This window comes from Lynx rufus, unplaced genomic scaffold (genome assembly GCF_022079265.1).
Source record: "Lynx rufus isolate CCGP_SWC_20201006 ecotype Redwood Valley unplaced genomic scaffold, mLynRuf1.p SCAF_9, whole genome shotgun sequence".
In the NCBI taxonomy this organism is placed as follows: Eukaryota; Metazoa; Chordata; class Mammalia; order Carnivora; family Felidae; genus Lynx; species Lynx rufus.
This window is the reverse complement of record NW_025814897.1, coordinates 112,905,520-112,926,717: the sequence shown is the minus strand read 5'-3', so window position 1 is coordinate 112,926,717 and position 21,198 is coordinate 112,905,520. Positions and strand designations below refer to the sequence as shown.

Genomic DNA, 21,198 nt, shown 5'->3' with positions numbered 1-21,198 from the left:
CTCCAAGCCCGCTGGGCGTGGGGCTGCCCCGGACAGTGCACGTTTCAAAGGAGGGTGCTGCGGGCCCGGGGAGGAGCCCCGGGTCCTCCCTCCGTGGGCCAAGGGCAGGCCCACCCTGTGCTCAGAGAGGACCTGGCCCCATGTGGGCAAGAGCAGGGCTCCGCAGTCAGGCTACCTCGACGGGATGCCCAGCTCTGCCCCACGTCGGCTGTGTGACCTTCAGCTAGTCCCTGAACCTCTCTGAGCCATAGCTTCCTCTGTAAAGCGGGGGAGAAAACAGTGCCTCCCTCCTAAGTTTGTTACGTGAGAGACAGGACGGCTGTGGGGGCTGCACACGGTGCCTGGCATGTTGTAAACACAGGACCGTTGTGGCCGTTGGTGCTGTTTGTGTGACCCACATTCGCGTGGTCCAGTCCGTGCCGTTCTTGTTAGTAATGGGGTGGGGGGGCGGTGGGAGGGAAGGAGGGAGGGAGGGTCTAGTGAGTATATTTCCGCAGGGACCTGTTTTGGTAAAGTCAGACGTCCTAAGGTGCTCTGATTTGAGGAGAGTCAGTGTTTTGGAGTTTGGGGCAGACGGGGAGGAAGTAGAAAGCAGCAGTGAGGTAGGAGGGGAGGGAGAGAAGACAGATACGGACACAGCCCGGCCTTGTAGACAGGCGCCTGGAGCCAGCGGTTGGGCAGGGGTCTGTTCGGGGCGGACTGGAAACCAGCTCTCGCCAGATGCCGTGGAAAGCGGCCCCGTGGCAGGGAGCAGACGGAGCGGGACGTCCCGCACAGAACAGGGACGCACAGCCGGAGACACGTGTCTCCGCTCCAAGACGCTGTCTTCCTCAGGCAGAGGCTCGCGGGCAGAAGCAAGTGTGAGCGACAGCGGCGTATCGGGGACAGTTCGGGGCTCTTGCCTCCAGGAGCAGCTCGAGAGCACGTGGGCGTCTCCGCAGCTCAGAGGAGCCTGACGTGTGAGCCCTGCGTGTGCCAGCCCCGGAGGCCGGAGGGCACGTGGGGCTGCATCGGAGCAAGGCCAAGCGTCCTGGGACTCCCGGAGGAGAGGGAAGGCTCGGGGGCAGCTCCCCAGCTCAGCTAGACGGGCTCTACCGCAGACACCTTTCGTTTCCGTCGCTTTTCCCCAACGGAAGCCCCATCTGTTGACGAGCTCGGCCACGGAGGCTGCGGGGTTCAGGGGAAGGTACAGAGTCCTGGGCCTGCCGTCAGCTTGGCCGGGGGCAGGCCTGGGCCCTCGGCTTTCCCTTCTGTCGGTCCAGGGGGCTGGTGCACACCAGGGTGAGGCCGCCATCCGTCCAACAGCCGCCACCCGTTACCTCGGCTGGAGCTTTGGCATCTCCGGCCCACCGCACTTAGGGGTGGCTGGGGTGCTCGGGAGTCCTCGCCAAGGTTAACGGCACAGCGGTCTCGGCTAAGGTCAAGGAAACCCCCTGTATCGAGCGCCCGCTTTCCGAACTGCATCAATTTGAGACGAGGGGCCATAATCAAAGCCTCCTCGGGAAAGGTCGTGTGGGGCCTCGGGCCTGTGTCACCAGGGCTCCTGAGTCCTCGCTGCTCATGAGCAGTCCTCGGAGAAGAAGGCGTCTGGATGGATCTTTCCCGGCCCGGATCAGGGCTTGAAGGTTGCTCGATTTATCGGAAAGTCTTAGCGTCTGGGTTCTGGGCATTTGCTCTAATCTTGTCACTTGCGGTCAAGCTCTCCGCCCTCCCTGCTCCAGCCTCCAGATGTCCGTGAGGAAGCTTCTGGTTGCAGATAACAGAAACCGACTCACAGTGGCTGAGATGTCAGCTGCAAGCCCGAAGGAGGGTGCCTCCAGGGTCACCTCTCCAAACCCCTTGGCCTTTCCTTCAGGGTTGCACGCAGCTCCAAGTATCATGTCCTCAGAGCACATCCCAAGCAAGGATTTAGGGGAAGGAAAGGCACTAGGAAACCCCCCTCTAAATCTTTCCTGCAAGTAAGATCTTTCCCAGAGGGCCCTGGACTCTCGCCCTCGGGTCTCACGGACCAGAACTGTGTCCTGTGACCCATCCATAACTGCAGGGGAGGCTGAGAAGGCACGGCTCTGACTTTCCCTGCTCCTGTGGCGGGAAGTGACTGGGGCAGTGCCGCGGGCTGGGCGCGTGAGAGGGACGGGGCTCTCCCAGAAGTGGTGGCTGCTGAAGGGGCTTCGATGAGTGGATAGGAGTTTGGCACGGAGCCAGCAGGCGGATCGTGCTCCGGGTGGAATCGCAGGTATGAGCACACGAGCAGCACCCCTCTCTGTGCCGAGGAGACCCTCTCCTTGGGCAGGCGGCCCATGAGCTGAAATGGGACCTGGAGAAACGTGGCACACACCCAAGTAAGCATGCTGCCTCAGTGGTAGGACACCCGCGCAGATGTTCCTGCACCAGTTTGTGGACGCGGGGCCCCCTTAGCTCTGCCTCCGCTCATAAGGAGAGGTGAGTTTCTCTGTGTCTCGGGAAGGATTCTCCGTGCGATCTTTCCGGATCTTTCTAGGGCATCTCATAGATGACCTCGTTTCTAAAAAGGGGTTTTTTTTTTTCCTTGGGTCTTTTCTGAAGCTCACATGATGTGTCAAACCAGGCACCTGTGTACCGTAGTGTAAGTATCGCTTGTGTAGGAGGATTAACACTCTTCTTAACGTTTGTGTTACTGCGGTTACACGTGAGGTACCCCGAGGCGCTCACATACAGGTATGGTTCTGTCGATGCAAGCGTCTCCAGAACGTTGAGAACGTGGCTTTAGAACCCATGGCCTGAGGACCAAAGCTGGCCCTCTGCCTCTTTGTGTAAATAAAGTTTTATTGGAACACAGCCCCGCCCACTCATTTACATAGCGTCATGGCTGCCTTTGAGCTACAAGTAGCAGAGTGGGGAGCTGCCCCCGGGACCACACCGTCTGCGAGGCTTGAAATACTTACTCTCCGGCCCTTTACAGGAAGAGTTCGATAACCCCTGATGTAGAATGTTTGCAGAGCCCCTTTCAAAGGACTTGTCCAGGTGTTCTGCATGAAAACGTACCTACTTCACACTTGGAGCAACTTTTAGAGCTGCCCCTGTGGCGAAGGCAACCTCATAGAAGCATTAGTGCTCGGACCAGAAACAAGATACTCCGTGGGAAGAGGCTAGTGGTCTAGGACAGCGGCGATGGCCGGACCCTACCCTCCAGCTGGGGCCTGGCCTGGGTTTCTCGTGACCTCTCACCTTAGAGGTCAGTGCCATCCGGTTGGCCAGGTGGGCCCTGTGGGGTCTCTGGGTGAGCCCCCAAGCCCCTCACCCAACCCACATTCAGCTCCCTCTCCAAAGCCAGGGTCACCGGGTGATGCTCGCGTTTGGTCCGGTTGCCACGAAAGGACACGGATTCCGGTGTTCATAGCTGTGGACAACGTCCGCTGCTCCCCAGAGGGACTTGGGAACTGGTCTGCCCCAAAGCCCACGCACTGCGATCCTTCTGGGCGAGTTTCGAGACCGACAGATGGGGCAGGCCTGGACTCTCGCTTTAATCGCTGTGGGAAGAAAAGTCACCAACAGCCCCTTCCTGCATTCCTAGCAAAATGTCAGGCCGTTGTACCGTTCCGCTGATTTTTTGGTCTTTTTAAAGAATATGCGGTTCAGGGTCAAAGGCAAAGGTTTACCCGCTGGACCTCCTCTGTGCCCTCCTGAGGGTAGTGATGGGAGAGGGGAACCAGCACCTCCTGGTTGGCCCAGGTGCAGCCTGGTTTTAAAACCCAGAAGCGCCCCGTGTCCCGGGCAAACCAGACCAGAGCACTGGGTCACCCCATCTGCATCGCGACTGTACGTGGGAGTCCCGGTTTAGGCTTCATTCTGAATCAGTAAGCATCAATTAAGTACTTATTGGAATATTCTGATTTTCCACTTCACAGACACAAAGACCCAAGCCCAGGGTGGGTGAGGGTCCTGTCCAAGGTCCCACGGCCAGCTCTTGCTGGAGCCCAGACTAGGAAGTGGCCCTGCTCCAGCTAAGAGGTCCAGGCAGGACCAGGCCCTGCCCTGGCGGCATTCACGTGCTAGTGGGAGAGTCAGACAGTAAATAAATGAGCAGACAAATTATAATTTCAAATACAGGGAGTGACAAGAGGAAAATACAGCCGAGGGAAAGGCTGAAAATGAGGACGTGGAGGGCATCTCCACGCAGTGGGAAGGGCCGCCCTGCAGAGGTGAGCTCAGGGACCTGAACAATGGCCACAGTCCGGCTCATGCAGGCCCAGAGCAGCATCCCAGGGAGAGCCCAGGCAGTACAAGGGCACTGTGGCAGACGAGGTTGGCCTGCTGGAGGAAGAGAAGACCCAGCATGGCTGGAACGGGGAGAATTAGGAAATGGGGCATGGGTCGGATCAGGAAAGGTCTTAGCCACGGTGGGGAATTTGGGTTTTCATCCCCCACTCTGATGGGAAGCTGTTGCAGCATTTTGAGTGGCGGACGTGATCTGATTTAACATTTTTATCATAAAAGAGTGAATTCGGGAGAGACTCAGCAGCAAGCTTTTGTGGTCCTCAGCTGAAAAGCGATGGGGTCTCAGAAAAGGGGGAGGTCGTGGACAGATGTGCAGATGCCAGCTCTGTCTCGGCACTCCCGCTGACGGCACTTGCAGGCAGGTTGGGGAGAAAACAGAGTGTGTCAGGAGGACGCCGTGCGCTGGGGCTGGCACCTCAGTGCCCCACATCCCCTTGGCATGAGCATCGGCTCTTTTGTCCTCCGTTCCTGGAGCCGAGATCGCCCTTTCCCAGGGCGCTGTGGGGGCCCCTCCGCAAGGCTGAGCTCCCTGCTCCACCAGGGAGGGCAGGGCTGCAGCGCGCATGCGGGCACCCCCGGGGCCCCCGCTTGGAAAGCAGAGTGGGGTGTCGGGGCGTCCCTCCCTCGTGGGCCTCCTGCCCTCCTCCTGTGTGCTTACGGCTCCGCTGGTGTGACTTGTCTGCGTGTGAGACCTCACGGACACGTCCTCCTGGTTTTGTGACCCGTGGGCGTGTCCTACGGGACATAGACGCGTGTTCAGGATGTACCGTCACAAGGGAGGAAACCCGGGGGCACCTGCCTGCGCCCTTGTGATGCTCCGAGGCCGCGGCGCGCGTCTGTGTTTCGTAGGGGCGGAGGTTCGGTGACGCTGCGGTCCCCAGCCGGGCCTTTCGGAGACCGAGGCGGCCGCTTTCCCTTCCAGACCGCACTTCCTTTCCTCCCCGTGGGGAGTGATGACCGCCTCCTGGTGCGTTGAACCCATCTCGGCCGTGTCTTTCTCTTCTCCCCCAGCCGCTGTTGGCAGGTAACACGCCCGGTGGCGCTTAGGAAATGCTTTGGGGTGATTTATTACAAAGTAACGAGACGATTTAATTTGAAGCAACTTCTTTGCACATTATTGCTTCTATTAGGAAAACTTGCGTTGCTTATCGTGTTAGCGCCGAGGAGGAACACCAGGCAGGGCGCGTTCATAATTGCCGATCTGAGAAACGGTTCCTCCTCTGAGAGCGCGTCTCTGCTGAGTGGGCGTGCGGGCTCCATGGGGACAGAGCCCATGTCCTCACGGGCGCAACGTGAAATGACGCTGCCTCCCTGCCCGTGGGGCGAGAGGGGCGCTCCGGCGCCGGGAGCCGCGTCATTTGTGAATGGAAAGCCCACATTCATAACTTCCTGCGGGTGACGCAAGACCAGCCTGGTGCAGCCTGCCTCTCAGAACACCAAGACGGCCCAAACGCGGGGCTCCGTTTCCCCCCGGGAATTACGGCAGCCTCCTGCTTGTGTGGGGCGGGGGGCCAGAGGGCAACACCCAGTCCCAGCGGACCGGGAAGCAGGAAGCAGGATGCAGGATGCTGGGAGCGGCCGTGTGTGTGGACGAGGGCTGAGAGGCGCCAGCTCGGTGGCAAGTGACAGATGACTCGGGGAACCGCCCCCCCCCCGCCCCCCGCTTGCTCGCAGTTGCCAGGCCTTCCCCAGGATGAGGCCCGGCCTTGCCCCTGCCCGCCCGCAGAGCGGCCCTCTGTGCCTCCCTACAGCCGGCACCGCCACAGAGCTCTGGGCCGCCTGCCCACGCCTGGCATCTCTGCCCAGCTGGGACACCTGTTGAGGCCACCGGCGCCCCGCTCAGAGGAGCTGACAGGCTCTCTGTCTCGCCTCATCTTTCCTGACTGGCAGAGCCCGGGAATTTCTAGGACAGCCACTGTCATTCCTGGTCCCTGGAGGTCCCTCTTTCTAATAGTGTCCCAGTTCCCGCCTGCATCAGGCTGTCACCAAAACGCGTTCACCAGAGGAGTGACCGTCGTGAGGCTTTTCTCAGGCTTCCGCCCTGCTGCTCTGGAGAGGGCGGGGCCCCACAACCACTCCTTGGATAAATGCACCAGCCTCCCTTACGGGAGTCCTCCCGGGTCCCCCCAGGCACCGCCGCCCCAGCGGCCCCAGCCCAGACCCGCCACCCGTACGCACGGCCTGTGCTCCGTGGACCTCGCCAGGGAGGAGCTCTGAAATGACGTGGGAATCCTGCCTTTGAACCCACGTGCCTGCGAGCAGCTCCACGCGGTAATTCCCCCGGGGCTTCTGCGGCTCCTTGGCTGCAAACCCAAAAATTCTTTCAAAGTGAGAAAACCCGACTTGCGTGTGGTGTTTGCACGAAATGGTGTGTTTGTGGATACGAAATTTAACCAGAAATGAGGTTGACCCCACGTTGGATTTCAGAGACACCCGATGAAGCGTGGACCGACTTGCATGTGGCTGTTTGCTCGCTAGATTTCACGGCCCGTGGATTCAGTGCTAGGTCACAAGCGTGTTGGTGGGACCCCACAAAGCTCTGAGGCCACCGGGGGCCGGGTTGAGGGGTCTGATTGCTGAAATGTCCCTGCTGCCCCCCACCCGCATCACTGCACCCCGCCTTCCGCAACCCCAAAGGGGGTCAACCCAGCTGACTCAGGGCACCTCCCCGTATCTGTGTGCGCCCGCCCCCGCCGACTCTGGGCAGCGAGGCTGTTTTACTGCCTGTCACCACCCAGCTGTGTCCCCTGGCCACCCACGGCCCTGTGTGACCGGCCCCTCCTGCCTTGGTGTGCCTCAGAACCTTTATCTTGTGGTTCCACCACCTCCTGGAATGTTGTCCTCCCCCTCCCCCCTCTGGCCTCCTGACCCATTCACTCACGCTCAGGCATCGCCCCCCCCCCCCCCGCAGGAAGCCCCCCCGGCCACCTTCTGGTTGTCATTACACTGTATCCTGCATGCTACTGTGACTTTGGATACCTGTCTTCCTGCTCGCCTGGGGTAAGAGTATCCCGAGGCGTCCGACACAAATGACCGTGGGCTAGGGGCTTCAAGCGACGGAAATGTCCTCTCCCCAACTCTGGAGGCCGGAAGTCCGAGCCCAAGGTCTCTGCAGGGCTGTGTCCCTCCAAGGGCTCGGGGGGAGGATCCTCCCCCACCCCTTCCGGCTTCTAGTGTCCACCATCCATCCTTGGCACCCTTGGGCTGTGGCCGCGTCCCCTCCCGTCTCTGCCCCTGTCTGGCGGGCTTCACCTGGCTTCTGGCCCCAGGTGCCCCTAAGCCCCAAATCTCCCTCTATTTCCTTTATGAGGACCAGCCGTTGGTTTTAGGGCCCTCCCTCACCCAGACCGATCTCTTCTTGAGATCTTCAGACGCATCTTGCCAAGACCCTGTTTCCACGTAGGGGCGCCTGCCCGGGTCCCCAGAGTTAGGACTTGAGCGTATTTTCCCAGGGGCTGCCACCCAACCTGCGCCACCTGACATCCGCAAGGGCCACACGGGGCCTGTTTGTCCTCTGCAAAGGGGCAAGTATCCAGCCCACCCCTGGCACTTACCGGGTGTTCAGCGAGTTCGGGCTGCACTGACCAACTAATGCACGCCGCTGAGCCTCTCGTCCCCGCTGCTTCTGAGCTCCAGCCCTACCCCAAAACCCGGCCCCAGAGGAGCAGGGAGGAAACGTAGCCATCAGACGTGAGGTCTGTCCTAGCCCAGACCCTGAGAGCTGTGGGTGAAGCCATCTGGTCTACCCCAAGCGTCCTCGTGTTTGAAATCACCCGCCCCCCCGATCCTTCCCGTGAGGGACAGGGCAGACAGAGCTGCCCCAGGGCCCCGCGTGGTCGCGCGTGTTGGCCACCCCAGGCCTGGCGCCCTGTGGCTCTACGTTTACACCCCTGCAGGATCGGGCACCACTGCCGAGGGACCTCGTGCAGGACTGACAAACCCAAATGCCAACGGTCATCGCTGGCACCTGCTACCTCCCAGAGCAAGTAAAGTGTGGTCTTCCCTGTAAGCCCACTGTGGGGCCCGCTGGGAGAATGTGGACCTCGGGCCACGGTTACAAGCCTCCTGGAGCCTGCGCACCTGCGGTCTTGCGAGGCAGAGATCAGGAGGGGCGTGGGGACCCGGGGGCCCACTGTGTGGCCGGCCCTGATTTCCCATGATCCCCTTGTCTCACTCCAAGTATATTCGGTGAACCCTTTACTGTGCTGTGTGGTGGGACTGTTGGGTGAATGAGAACATGGAAACCTTTAGTGGTCTCTACGGCATGGCTCCCCGGAGAGTTTCAACATGGCGTTGTCTCCCGGCGCCGACGTGGTTCGATATGGATACCTCTTACTTTCTCCAAGGCGGCCAATGGCCTGTATTCCATCTTTATATGAACTAGAAAAAGTTGCCTGCCCCTTCCTCAAGGCACTTTACGGGCATCTGAGCCCAAATAGCCATAGTAAATATACGGTTCTAGGATGGCCGTCACGTAAATAGTATCCTGCATAGTTGCACTATGCACTACCTACACAACTGTACTTGGTGGGGCTAGATGTCTTCCGCAGCCCCTGCTGCAGGAAACTGGCAAAGAACGGTACATTTTGGGTTCATCGAAGTGCCTTCCCACACTGTTCAGAAAACACATTTGAAGACAGCGCGGCTAGATTATGTTGGTTTGTTTAGTCAATCAACACAGGTAGACTCTCACCAAGAACAGACGTCGTGGCGCTTAGGGAGATTCCGAGAGGAACCAAGCAGGGACATGTGCTCCCAGGGAGCCCACAGTTGATGGGGCAGCGGGTGAGAAGGACCCTATCAGAGGCTTGGGCCAGAGGAGAGAATGTGTGACGTAGCCCCTCACTGGGAGGGTGTGGGATGGCTTCCGCCCGGTTCAGGGGGCGCTGTGTTCACCAGGGCTGGGGAGGGCGTGGCAGACAACAAAGCAGGGAGGCGTGATGGGGGCCCACGTGCGAGGACTTGGGTGAAATGCAAGTTTTAGGTTCAGGGAGTGAAAATGTGCAGGAAGGCTGGGCAGTGACTACGGTCCCAGGCAGGGGCAGGTGCAAAGCAGGGGAGCGGTGTGACCGCTGGGGCTGGGCTGCTGGTTTCTCCAGACCCCGTCACCAGGGACCAGGTGGTGGGTCGGCCTCCGAGCGCACACCAAGGTCCGCAGCGAGGAGCCCGCGTGGGCGCCAAGGCGGTGTCCCCGTGAAGCCGGCTCCCAGTGCATTTGGGATGCACCTGGAGAGCAGGGGTGCTGGCGTGCGGCAGGGGTGGCCAGGGGAGGCTGGGCGGCCTCTGGTTTCTGGGCCTCCGCGTCTCCATGCCGCGGCTTCCGGATATGGCCACGGCGGTCGTCCCCTGACGGTTTTCAGACCCATAAGTCAGCAGAAGGAGCCCTCCGAGAGCATCTCGTCTCCGGGAAGGTTCCTCCCTATGTCCTGGGGGTGGGATTGCCCCGTCCGATTCGTGGGGGGCAGAGGGGGTGCTGCATGGCTGTGCCGTCCGGACGAAACTAGACGTGAGCTTCCTTTCAAGGGAACAACTCCTTCATTTGCAGCTCCCGGGGCGTTTCATGGTTTGCTACAAAGACTCCATACCTCTAACGGCCTGCCTGGGTCTCGCCTGCCGGGGCCCAGCCGGCTGCAAGCAGTCGGCTGACCTCCTACCCTCTGGGCACAACCCGGGACCCAGGGATCGCCCTGGATGGAGGCTCCTTCCCCCGAGACCCTTCACCACCAGCACCGACACCGAGCTCGACCCCCGCCTTGTGCTCACACCCGATCTGCTGTCTCCCACAGACGCAGCGGGGTGCGTGGCCCTTTGCCGGGTGCTGTGCGCATCTGGAGCGATGCCGCCCAGGACCCACGTCTCCTGGGGGATTCGGCAAGAGAGGACAGTTTCCCTGTCCTGGGGCCTTGTCTCACCCGCTGCTCCAAGTGCCTACAAGTCGGGTATATTGCTGCCACTTTGCAGGCGGGGAAACTGAGGCTCTGAGTAGCTAAGCTGGTAAAGGCCCATCTGGGGCTCAGTACAAGTAATACAGGGTCATGATGGGCGGGGGGGCCGGGGGCTATTTAGATCCTGAAGCGAAGCAGGAAAGAAGTGACGGGCAGTCCTTCTCCGCATCGGAGACGAAGGAGTTTGGAGCTTGCTCAGGACGTACGTAGCTACAGGTCTGGGGACAAGACGGGGACGTGTGAGGCAGAAAGTCCTTCAGTGGTGAGGGATCATTGAGAGGGCTCAGAGGGGCTCTGTCATTAGCCCGGGAGGGGTCCCTGCAGGGGAAGAAGCGGTTGGCCCCTGCAAACAGTGACCCTACTCGGGACGGTTGCCGTTACTAACACGTGCTGCGTGCCTGGGCTGCGCTGGGATGTTGCATTAACTCCTCCTGGGCCCACGTGGAGTGTATTGTGCTTAATCCCATTTCGCAGAGCAGGACACTGAGGCTGCGAAGGTCAGAGTGACCTTGGGTCAGAGCACAGCTGGGATTTGAGCTGAGCTCCCTGTGATGCCAGCACTACCCCTCAACCACCGTGGCAGAACACCCCCGTGTGGTCGGTGGGGGTAGCCGAGGCCAGGCCGCACTGCCCCTGAGAAGCTCCCCAGCGTGGGGGTCAGGTGGGAGGACACGTACAGTCGTCCATGAGGCGCACAAAGCCAGAGGCAGGTTTGGGTAGCGTCGGCTCCTGCGGGCAGAGGTGGCCCACGGTGGGACCACCGCCTGGAGTGCAAGACAGATGCACCTTGGAGCGGGGCAGAGGTGGGTGTTGGGGGGCCGCTTGTGTCCCAGGGGAGATCAGGGCTCGGGACCTGCAGGGCAGACACTGTATTTCTGGGGCTCCAGGGCGCCGCTTGCCTGCAGCTACTCATGCAGGGCGAAGGCGGTGGCTCCAGCCGGGGGCCCTTGTGAGCCTCTCCCTGGAGAAGAGGGATTCAGGACTTGCAGCTGCCTGGCACCCGAAGGAGCCACCGGGCCAGCGCCCCCCACCCCCTTAAAGGAGTTGAGCGGGAAGAGGTGGGTGGGTCCGCAGCTGTGTTCTGCCTGGGGGAGGCTGGAGACAGGAAGGTGGCCGGGCCTGGCAGAGGGTCCGCACGTCTCCGCCTGCCCCCAGCTCCTCCCGCCTCGACCCCTGCGGCTCCCCGGGGTCCTGGCCGACCGCCAGCCTGCTGCCGTTTCTGATGGCAGTTAAAGGGATGGCTCCCTGGGGCTCCCCTGTTCCACCGCACCGTCGTGGGGACTGCCCTTTCTGACCTCACGGTTACCCTGGGAGGCCCAGGGCTTGTTCTCGCCGCCTTATGACGTGAGGGGAAGGTTTAGAGAACTCCGCCCCCTACTAAAGGCCAGGCTGGCCGTGTGGCCCTGCCCATGGGCTCTCAGGGCCCTGGACTCCTGGCCCTGCTTCTGCCCTTTGCGATGGGCTTCAGTGGGCTGAGCCAGGGAGCTCATGGTCACGGCCAAGCTCCCAGAGCAGGGGCTCTCTGTCCCCAGCACAGGAGACAGAGCAGGAACACAGGGACACAGCCCCTCCTCGAGTTGTTAGACCACCCCAGGCCGGTCATCCTGGATTGCATGGTGTCTCAGCTGTGAAAGTATGTGTCCCTGCTGTGCCAGCCCTTTCTTGGAACTCAGGGTCACCCTGGCAAGTTCCACTGTGTGCTTGTCCCGTGCAAGGGCAGGAGTGCGGGTGTGGGTCAGGACATGAGTGCGTTCTCCGGCTGTGTCCCCCAACCTCTCTGTGCATTCTCCGGCTGTGTCCCCAGCCTCTCTGTGCATTCTCCGGCTGTGTCCCCAACCTCTCTGTGCATTCTCCGGCTGTGTCCCCAACCTCTCTGTGCATTCTCCAGCTATGTCCCCAACCTCTCTGTGCATGCTCCGGCTGTGTCCCCCAACCTCTCTGTGCATGCTCCGGCTGTGTCCCCAACCTCGCTGTGCATGCTCCGGCTGTGTCCCCAACCTCTCTGTGCATGCTCCGGCTGTGTCCCCAACCTCTCTTTGCATGCTCCGGCTGTGTCCCCAACCTCTCTGTGCATTCTCCGGCTGTGTCCCCAACCTCTCTGTGCATTCTCCGGCTGTGTCCCCAACCTCTCTGTGCATTCTCCGGCTGTGTCCCCAACCTCTCTGTGCATTCTCCGGCTGTGTCCCCAACCTCTCTGTGCATTCTCCGGCTGTGTCCCCAACCTCTCTGTGCATTCTCCGGCTGTGTCCCCAACCTCTCTGTGCATTCTCCGGCTGTGTCCCCAACCTCTCTGTGCATTCTCCGGCTGTGTCCCCAACCTCTCTGGAATGCCTCTTCCTCGTCTGGATGACGGGAAGCTCTTGGCAGCCCGTCACTTGGTCCAAGCACCCCTGTCCCTTCTCCTCCCCGGGGCCACCCGGTCTGGGTTGGCTGTGCTGCTCCCAGATGGCTGCATGCTGGGGCCGCGTGCTTCCTGCAGGCTGTGAATCTACTGCTGGACAAAGCTGACCTTCAGTTGTCTGTGACTTCAAGCCTGTCAGCACACTGTTCCCAGTGCTTGCTGTCTGCGTCCCCCGGCCGCCCCCCTCCGAGACAGGGGCCAGCCGAATGCTTCAGGACCTCTGGCGCACAGCCCTCCTGTGGCCGGCCCCTTAGGACCCTGGAGAAGGCCTCTCCACATTGCCTCCCGCCCCTCCTCCTTCCCTCCGCAGTGGCCTGGCCCTCCAGCTGCCGGCTTCCGGGGCAGCAGAGGGTCCCAGGGGCCATGCCGCCCCGGGGAGGCGGGGAGGGCCCCCGTTCAGCCCAGGCTGCGTGGCCTGCCAGGAAGTCCACTTCCGCCCTGCGCCCCCGGGTGCCTCCAGGGCTGGACAGTCATGTGGCAGGGCGCCCTTACTGTAAACGATGGGAGCCTCGGGCAGCTGAAGCAAAGTCGAAGCTTCTGGGTTTCTTTCCTTTAAAAAAAAAAAAAAAAAGGCTGTGCCAAGAGGCGGGTGGTGTGGCTTTAGGTTGTCTCTCAGAGGGGAGAGCCCACGAGCCCCCCTCGCCCCGTCCCCACGACTCATCACCCCCTGACGGAGGCCTTGCCGTAAGTGGCCTTGGTGTCGCTCGAGCGTCCTGCCTCCGGCCCCCACCCATCGGCAGCGCCCGGGCCGCCCCCTCCGCCAGCCTGCGCTTTCTCTGTGCGGGATGACTCCCGGCAGCCTTGCGGGCTCCTTGGTGATCGTGGGGACACCACATTCATTCGGACCGAGAGGGAGGGGCCGCTGCGTCTGGACGCCGGCTCGTGCGGGGAGCAAATAGAATTTGATTTTCAAACACCCCTTGAAGAAGAAGAGCTGCTTCCTCATTTGTCCGCCAGCTGATCCCAGCTGCACCCCGCCCCCCCGCCCCCCGAAGATGCGCCGGCCTGCGCGCCCCAGCCCGGCTGCCCTCGGTGCCTTCCGGCCACTTACTTTCTTTGCCTTTCGGCGCCGGGAGCCAGCCCGCGCTGCCGTGGCTCGGCGGCCTCCCCACCATGCCTGACTCCTTCCTCCCGCTCGCCCGGGCTCGGTGCTGCCTCTGCCCGCCCCCCCTCCGAGCCCCATTGTGCCGAGCCCGCCTATCCCGTTAGCCGGCCCCCCAGCTGCCCCCGCTCCTCCTGCGCTCTGTGCTGCTTACTCTCCTCCGTGCTGCCTGGATCCGGCGAGCTGGGTGATTAATTGGCTATGATGATGAGCGTCCCCGGCTCAGGATCAGCCACGGTGATGATGACGGGTTACAATAATGGTCGCTATCCCCGGAATTCTCTCTACAGTGACTGCATTATCGAGGAGAAGACAGTGGTCCTGCAGAAAAAAGACAATGAGGGCTTTGGATTTGTGCTGCGAGGGGCGAAAGGTAAGAGTGGCTGTCTCCAGCCCGGGTACATTCACATGTCGTGTGAGTGTGTGTGTGTGTGTGTGTGTGTGTGCACGCCCGTATGAAAATGCTCCCCAGCTCGGAAAGAAGCCTTTTTTCCTGGGGGCACTTGGTTGCTAGACAACCGTGTTCTTTAACATTCTGCCTCACTCAGAAAACACCAGGGCTTGCTTTAGGAATATTTTCCATTTTCTGTGCACAATATTGCCCTGAACAGGCTCTCGCTCGCTCGCTCTCCCTCCCCCCACCCTTTCTCTTTTTAATAAGAAATCAGGGGTTCAAGCTACATTTTATGGTGTAGTTCAGCCCGGCTGTGGCTGGATGTGGAGCTCCTGTTCTCAGATGTCCACAATTACCCGGTGCTGAGTTTGGGGTGTCTAGAAACTGCCCCATTCTGGGAGTGGGCTTCAGTTCCAAGTGTAGCAGGCATCCGTGTGCCCGCCTCTAAGGTGACTTTGCAAAGGAAACGTGGCAAGATGGTCCCCTCTGCCGCGGACTGAGCCAGCAGCATCCGCATCACGTGGCCTGTGGTGGGGGGTTCCGGGGCGACATTCCACGGCAGCGCGCCCACCACCAGCCCTGAACCTGGGGGCTTCCCTTTAAAAAGAAAACAAAATGGCATCACCTCCCCATGAGGGGAGGCAGCTGCCCACCGCGCGTGTGGGGTGAGAAGCCATGTGGAAGTTTCATCTCGGAGCCTCCGTGCTGTGCTGGGGTCCTGCACCTGTGCTGGCAAAGGCCTCCTTCCCCGGGAGCACCCCCACCTGCTCTAAGCTCGGGCTGCCTGGGAGCGACCTGTCCAGAGAGAGGAAGAAGAGACCGATCTGTCCCCGTGTGTGCGTGTCCACGGCTGAGTGATGTGCTGGCCCCTCCCCCTGCCGGGGTCGTCTTCCTCTTGCCACCCACCCACCCCGGCCACTCGTAACTACCCAGGGAAGCCCGTCTCTTGCCCTGGAGTTTTTGTTCGGCAGCTGTGTGGGGCCCAGAAGCCGCGGCTCGCACTGCCGAGGAGCGGGGGCCCAGCCTTCCCGTGGGTGCCGGCCGCAGAGTGGTCGCAGAGAGCCGGGCTCCCCGCGGAACGAATTCCCAAGCAGATTCCACATCCGCAGCCACCCACTGGGTCAGCGCTGTGATCTGTCCGTGCTCCAAGTTGAATTCCTTTGGTCCGCGCGTCTCTGTGGATGTGAATTTGGCAAGTGGTTCAGTGTGGTGTTTCTGTAGCTCTGTGTGGTTATGGGGGGAACTTTGCCATTTTTAGAACTGAAAATGTTTAGTCACTGATGCTTTTAAAGAAAATGACAGGCGTGTACCTACAGACATGTACGGCAAGTGTTTTCGGCAGAAAGGCCGAGAGATCCGGGGGCACCACGGGGCAGTCGGTCTCACTGCTTGAGTTGGTGCCGACCTATGGCCGTGGCTGTCGAGCCCTCCCCGGGGGAGAGCACCCACTTCCGGCGGGAGACGTGCGCACCTCCTTCCTCTCGGGGTCCCACGCGGGGCCGACCTGGAAACACCACCCAGGCTGGTATTGAGGTCTCCCAATACCCTTGTCTTCCCAGCGGATACGCCCATCGAGGAATTCACACCAACGCCAGCGTTCCCAGCCCTGCAGTACTTGGAGTCTGTGGATGAAGGAGGGGTGGCGTGGCAAGCCGGACTCAGGACGGGGGACTTCCTGATTGAGGTAGGGACACCGGTGTTTGTATCTTTCCGCTTGGGGAGAGCGCTGACTCTCTTGCGGCCGGGGCCCGTGGTCTGAGCAGCACGGCCGTTGGGCCAGACCTAGGGGTACTCGTGGAGGCTGCTCCGGACTCGTGTCGTGTGCTTATCTCCATCCACCGTGGATGCCACTTCCTGTGGGCTGGTGTGTGTTCGGAGCGTCTTTCAGGCCTCGGCTGTAGCTCTTTGGAAGGTAGAAATGTTTGTGGGCGTTGGCCACCGGTCTTCAAGTGGAAGGTAGAAGGAAGAGAGACACGTGGCTGCCATGATGTCGGGGACACGCGTGGATCTACGTGTGCTTCTGTTGTCGCTGAACAGAGAAACGCCAGGAGGGGCCGTCGCCCATTCTTGTGCCACAGGGGCAGGAAGGAAAGTGCTGTGCCGCGGCCCTTGCTCACGTGAGGTCTGTAACGCTGGTGGCTGAGAGATCACTGGCTCGAACGTTGCAGTAACACTGCCCGTCCGATGACTGGCCTTCAAAGGCTAAGTGTGAGCGAGAGGGGAAGCTGGCGTTGACAGTATGAAAAGGAAAATTTTAAATCCAGGTGCTTTGAGAGCGGGCTTTTCCCAGTAGGTATGAGAGGAGGGCACCCGTTGGGATGAGCACTGGGTGTTGTATGGAAACCAGTTTGACGATAAATTATATTTAATTTTTAAAGAAAGGAGGGAACTCTCTCCGTTCGAAGAATCCCACTAGACACGAGCGCCCTTGGTTTCCGAGCCCTTGCTGGAGTTAGCGTCTTGGTGCGCGTCACGTGTCCAGGCCACCGGCGCTTCCGAGCTCCCTGCGTTTTGCGTGTTCAGGTGTTACTTTGCATCTTGTTGTGCAGAGGAATGTGTTACTCTTTGGAAATATTGACGATAAAAGAGGCTGCCGTACCTTGGAAAAATTAACCGTTAAGGGGTTCGGTTCGCTCAAGCGGTCCTCCTTGGGAGTTGACGTTTCTTGGGAAGGCATTCTTCCGGGCTAACCCCGAGCCCAGTGTCACCTGCACTGGAAATGTCCACGCAGGTGGGAGGGGTGGATATGTGGTGCCCCCCCCCCACTGGGCCGGCCAGACACTTGCTCTTCCTGCAAAGGAGACCAAGCCCATGGCGACATGGCCACTGGGAGCCCTTCTCCCGGTCATGCCTAAGCTTCCCAGGGTGCTTTTGAGCTCGAGTTTACTCGTGGCCTCCTTAGTGCTTCTCAAGGCTGGTGGAGTGATGGAAATCCAGAAGGAGAGGCACTGTGGTGGAAACAGACCCAAGAGCCAAGGAAAATGGAGAAGGTGACTTACCCTCTTCAAGGTGCCTTGTGCTGGTCTCATTTCATTTGCTGAAAGATGTATTTAAATTATTGTTGACCAATCAGAGCCCGGCTTGGAAGAAACCTTGGGTGCGTGTGTATCCAGAAGGATGGAGAGTGGGGCCCGCTGGGCTTTCGTGGGTTAACTTGATTTGTAACCTCACAAAAATGCAGAGACTGGTTGAATCATCTTCTGTAGGATGTAGTTGTGATGTAAGTCTCCTTCGCGCGCGCGCGCGTGTGTGTGTGTGTGTGTGTGTGTGTGTGTGACAGAGAGAGACCCAGAGACGGAGGCTCCAATAGGTTGACATAGCCGATGCTGGTTCTTGGGTTTAAATAATAAATGAAGGCTGCAGATGGAAGCGTGTCCCCCGTTGTCTGGATCATCGGAGTGCCTCCTTGATAAACTAGTCAGGAAGAAAAACGTGGGACCGCCTCGGAGCATGTGCTGGGCCCATCCCTTTCGCGAGGACGCAAAGCTACACCTGGTTGGCGGACACGTCTGCAGTGTGTGCCTGGCCCGGGCAGAGAGGGCCAGCCGCCCGGCCAGATTGAAGCCTCCGTGGAAATTAGGAGCAGGAAGAGTTTCTGCACTTCTGTTTGCAAAGCACTTCCTCTGACATTGCTTTTAACCTCTGATATGCAAATATATTTGCCATTTTGGAACAGGTTTTAGATTCTGGGTAACCTCTGAGCTCTGGGATTCTAGGAATGGCTGGCGCTGAGAGGCATGAACGCTGTGTTGGTGTTATTATGTCACAAAGACCCGAAGGAGGGCTGAGCCCTCCACAGCCTCCCTGGGCCGCTTACTGGGGGTCACGTGCTAATGGGGGGACGGGGGTTGGGCTGCTGGAACACTGACCCACCCAGTGCATTTCCAAGGCTACTCTTGGGGCTCAGAAAGTCTCCTTTAGCTGCTTAGATTTTAAAAAAGGCAGAGTCTCCATGAGGTGTTTCCTAGCTGCTGGGTTGTACCACTGGAATATTAGGGTCACTTATAGCCTCATAGGTCCGTGCATTTTCCAACAGACGGTTTTTCCACCTTGTCCGTTGAAAAGCTTCAACCTTGGAGGGGTTGTTCTAAAAGAACCCATGTTGTCTCGGGCGAATCTTAATTTTGGCCAGAAGCCATCCCTGGAGTCCAGGGGGTTTCTGAGCCTTGGGGAAGTGCAGGGTCCCGTGTGGAAGGGTCACAAGCATGAGCAAATTGTCCTTGTTGCCCCGCACTCCTCTGGGCAAACCTCCTTCTCTCCCTGCTCTTGGAAAGGAACTCAGAGCATGCCAGCTGTTTGTATTCTCTTTAAAAACGTGTGCTGTGGTTTGAACGTGGGACCAAGGGGCAGCTTCCGGTGGGTCTGTTCTCTCCTCCAAGTCTTGCTGGACTTGCGTCTCCTGGACCACCGTCCTTCTTCCTTCTTAGACGCGGTCATCTGCCGGTGCCACCAGCTCCTGTCGTGAAGGGCTTCCTATCGTGTGTGCTTTCCTTGGTGCTTGCCCTCCAGAGCTGACGTCCCTCCTGCCCTAGCATTTGGGAGGCCTTTGCTCCTTAGTCACCAGGACGGTTTCTTTGCTGACCTTGCCCCCCAAACTCCCCCCGCCGAAAAGCAAACACTTGGAGTAGAGGCCACGTAAAAGGCTATCGTGAGCCCAGGAATTACATTAAGATAGATGGGTCTAAGAGTGCCAGCCGGGTTGCTGTAAAAATTCATCTCAGAGGAGGAAAAGGAGAAGTGGGTGCCCCACAGAGGGGCGTCTGAATGTGGTGGCTCCATAGGCCATGTGTGTTTGCGTTTTCAGATCAGCATAATGGGCTGGAGTCCCCTGCGTGGCTGGTGCCCCTGGAGCTTTCCCAGAGGGCTTCAGGTGGTGGTGGGAGTGGGCAGGGCAGCTGGGGCCGAGTCCTTCCCCGGAGGAGTGGTTCTGGGTGGCGATGACGGGCCAGGGACAGCAGTAAGCACAGGAATCAGAGAAAGTTCCTCTTTCCAGGCAGGCCAAATATAAGCACGGGGACTCCACCATCCAGGAGTGACAAAGGTGCTGTGTTCCAGCAGGAACCCAACTCAAACCGGGCTTAATGATAATAGACGCTCATCAGAGAACTAAAAGCAAAGACTGCAGAGGTAGAATCAGCCTTCGGGCACAGATGGTTGAAGACTTCATCCGCTGTTTCCTCGAGATTATCCTGATTGGATCTCCCCACCCCCATGAGATGGGGCAGGAGAGGTCACTTACGAGGAGTCCCAAGGATGACGTAGAGAGTTTCACATCAAGTAATTGAGGAGACGTGGATGTTGGGATGTCACTTTGGTGTCCTGCAAGGGACTCCCCAAACTGGATGGCCTGTCAGCCTCATACAGTGAAACCTGGCCAGCGACAGAGTCACCTGTCATTATTTATAGAGAGACCTGGATGCCAGCCACACCTACAGAATCAGAGGCATGAGGCAGCACCTGGGCATGGCATCTTTAGGTCACTTAGGTGATGCTGCCGGGGGTTCCAGATCGGCTGGCCTGATCGTGTTGGCTTTTCAAAAAACGAGAGAGAGAGAGAGAGAGAGAGCGAGCATGAGTCGGGGAGGGACAGAGAGAGAGGGAGAGAGAGAATCCCAAGCAGGCTCCGCTCAGCACAGAGCCCAACACAGGGCTCGAACCTGCGAACCGTGAGATCATGACCTGAGCGGAAGTTGGATGCTCAACCGACTGAGCCCCCAGGCGCCCCTGTGTTGGCGTTTTGAACCCTCCATCTGTCATCAGGTCCTGCATGGCCCTTGACACGAGGCCAGGACCATCTTCCGTCCACAACCCCCCCCCCCCGACCGTTCGGAAACCCAAGCTTTGTTTCTTGCTTCACTTTCTTAAATGAAAACGTTCTCTCTCAGAAGAATTTCTATAATACAACCAAACACTACACGTCAAAAGAGCAAACAACATTTGCAGCAAACACAGCCAAGGCCCGTGTCCTTACTGACAGTAACCAAGGGTGTATCTGCCAGGCACTGCACAATCCCATCTAATCCTCGCAGTGAGCCTATAACGTGGCTTCTGTTGCCATCCCCATGTTACAGATGAGGAAACCGAGGCACAGAGAGGTTAGGCCACTTGCCCACAGTCACAGAGCTGGAAAGTGGATTCCAACCATGGTAACGCCAGAGCTCGGAAATTCTTGAGAGACACGCTGATGTGCTTGATGCATAAATGGGCAAAGGGTAAGAAGAAAAAGAGATGACGAGGTGCCAGTTTTTATTTTCAAATTAGCAAATGCTTTTTTTTTTTTATTACTCTACCCGTCGCGGGTGACAGCACTCATGTTGCTATGTGGAAGAATAAATTGCCATAAACTTTTTAGAAATCGATGTGACAGGATGTAGTAAGAGCTGTAAAGCCGAATCAGGGATTTTGTATCTAGGAATCCATTCTAAGGGAATGATCTACAAACAGACAAAGCACAGAGCACAGTGTAGCAAAAACAGTCTGAGGGGCTGGGACTGTAGGGAAATGGTTGAGGGGACATCATGCATCTGTTGTGGGCGCACAAGAAAGCATTTAAAAATCATGCTTGAGGGGCGCCTGGGTGGCGCAGTCGGTTAAGCGTCCGACTTCAGCCAGGTCACGATCTCGTGGTCCGTGAGTTCGAGCCCCGCGTCAGGCTCTGGGCTGACGGCTCAGAGCCTGGAGCCTGTTTCCGATTCTGTGTCTCCCTCTCTCTCTGCCCCTCCCCCGTTCATGCTCTGTCTCTCTCTGTCCCAAAAATAAATAAACGTTGAAAAAAAAAATTAAAAAAAAAAAAAAAGAAAAGAAAACTGGAATCCAGGGGCGCCTGGGTGGCTCAGTCGGTTAAGCGGCCGACTTCGGCTCAGGTCATGATCTCGCGGTCCGTGAGTTCGAGCCCCGCGTCGGGCTCTGTGCGGACAGCTCAGAGCCTGGAGCCTGTTTCCGATTCTGTGTCTCCCTCTCTCTCTGCCCCTCCCCCGTTCATGCTCTGTCTCTCTCTGTCCCAAAAATAAATAAAAACGTTGAAAAAAAAAAATCATGCTTGTAAGGAGTTCTTGCTACGAATGACAACAGATCACCTTATATCGGTGAAAAGGGCAGA

At 58.9% G+C, this 21,198-nt stretch overlaps 1 protein-coding gene across 2 annotated transcripts in view; it reads left to right on the top strand.

Moving 5' to 3' along the window:
- Positions 1–21,198, top strand: part of SHANK2 (SH3 and multiple ankyrin repeat domains 2) — a 431,931-nt gene that overhangs the window by 268,431 nt on the left and 142,302 nt on the right. For both annotated transcript variants that reach the window (XM_047071362.1, XM_047071363.1), the window contains 2 exons: positions 13,996–14,078; positions 15,659–15,783. In XM_047071362.1, coding sequence (XP_046927318.1) covers positions 13,996–14,078; positions 15,659–15,783 — 208 coding nt within the window. The remainder of the gene's footprint in view (positions 1–13,995; positions 14,079–15,658; positions 15,784–21,198) is intronic.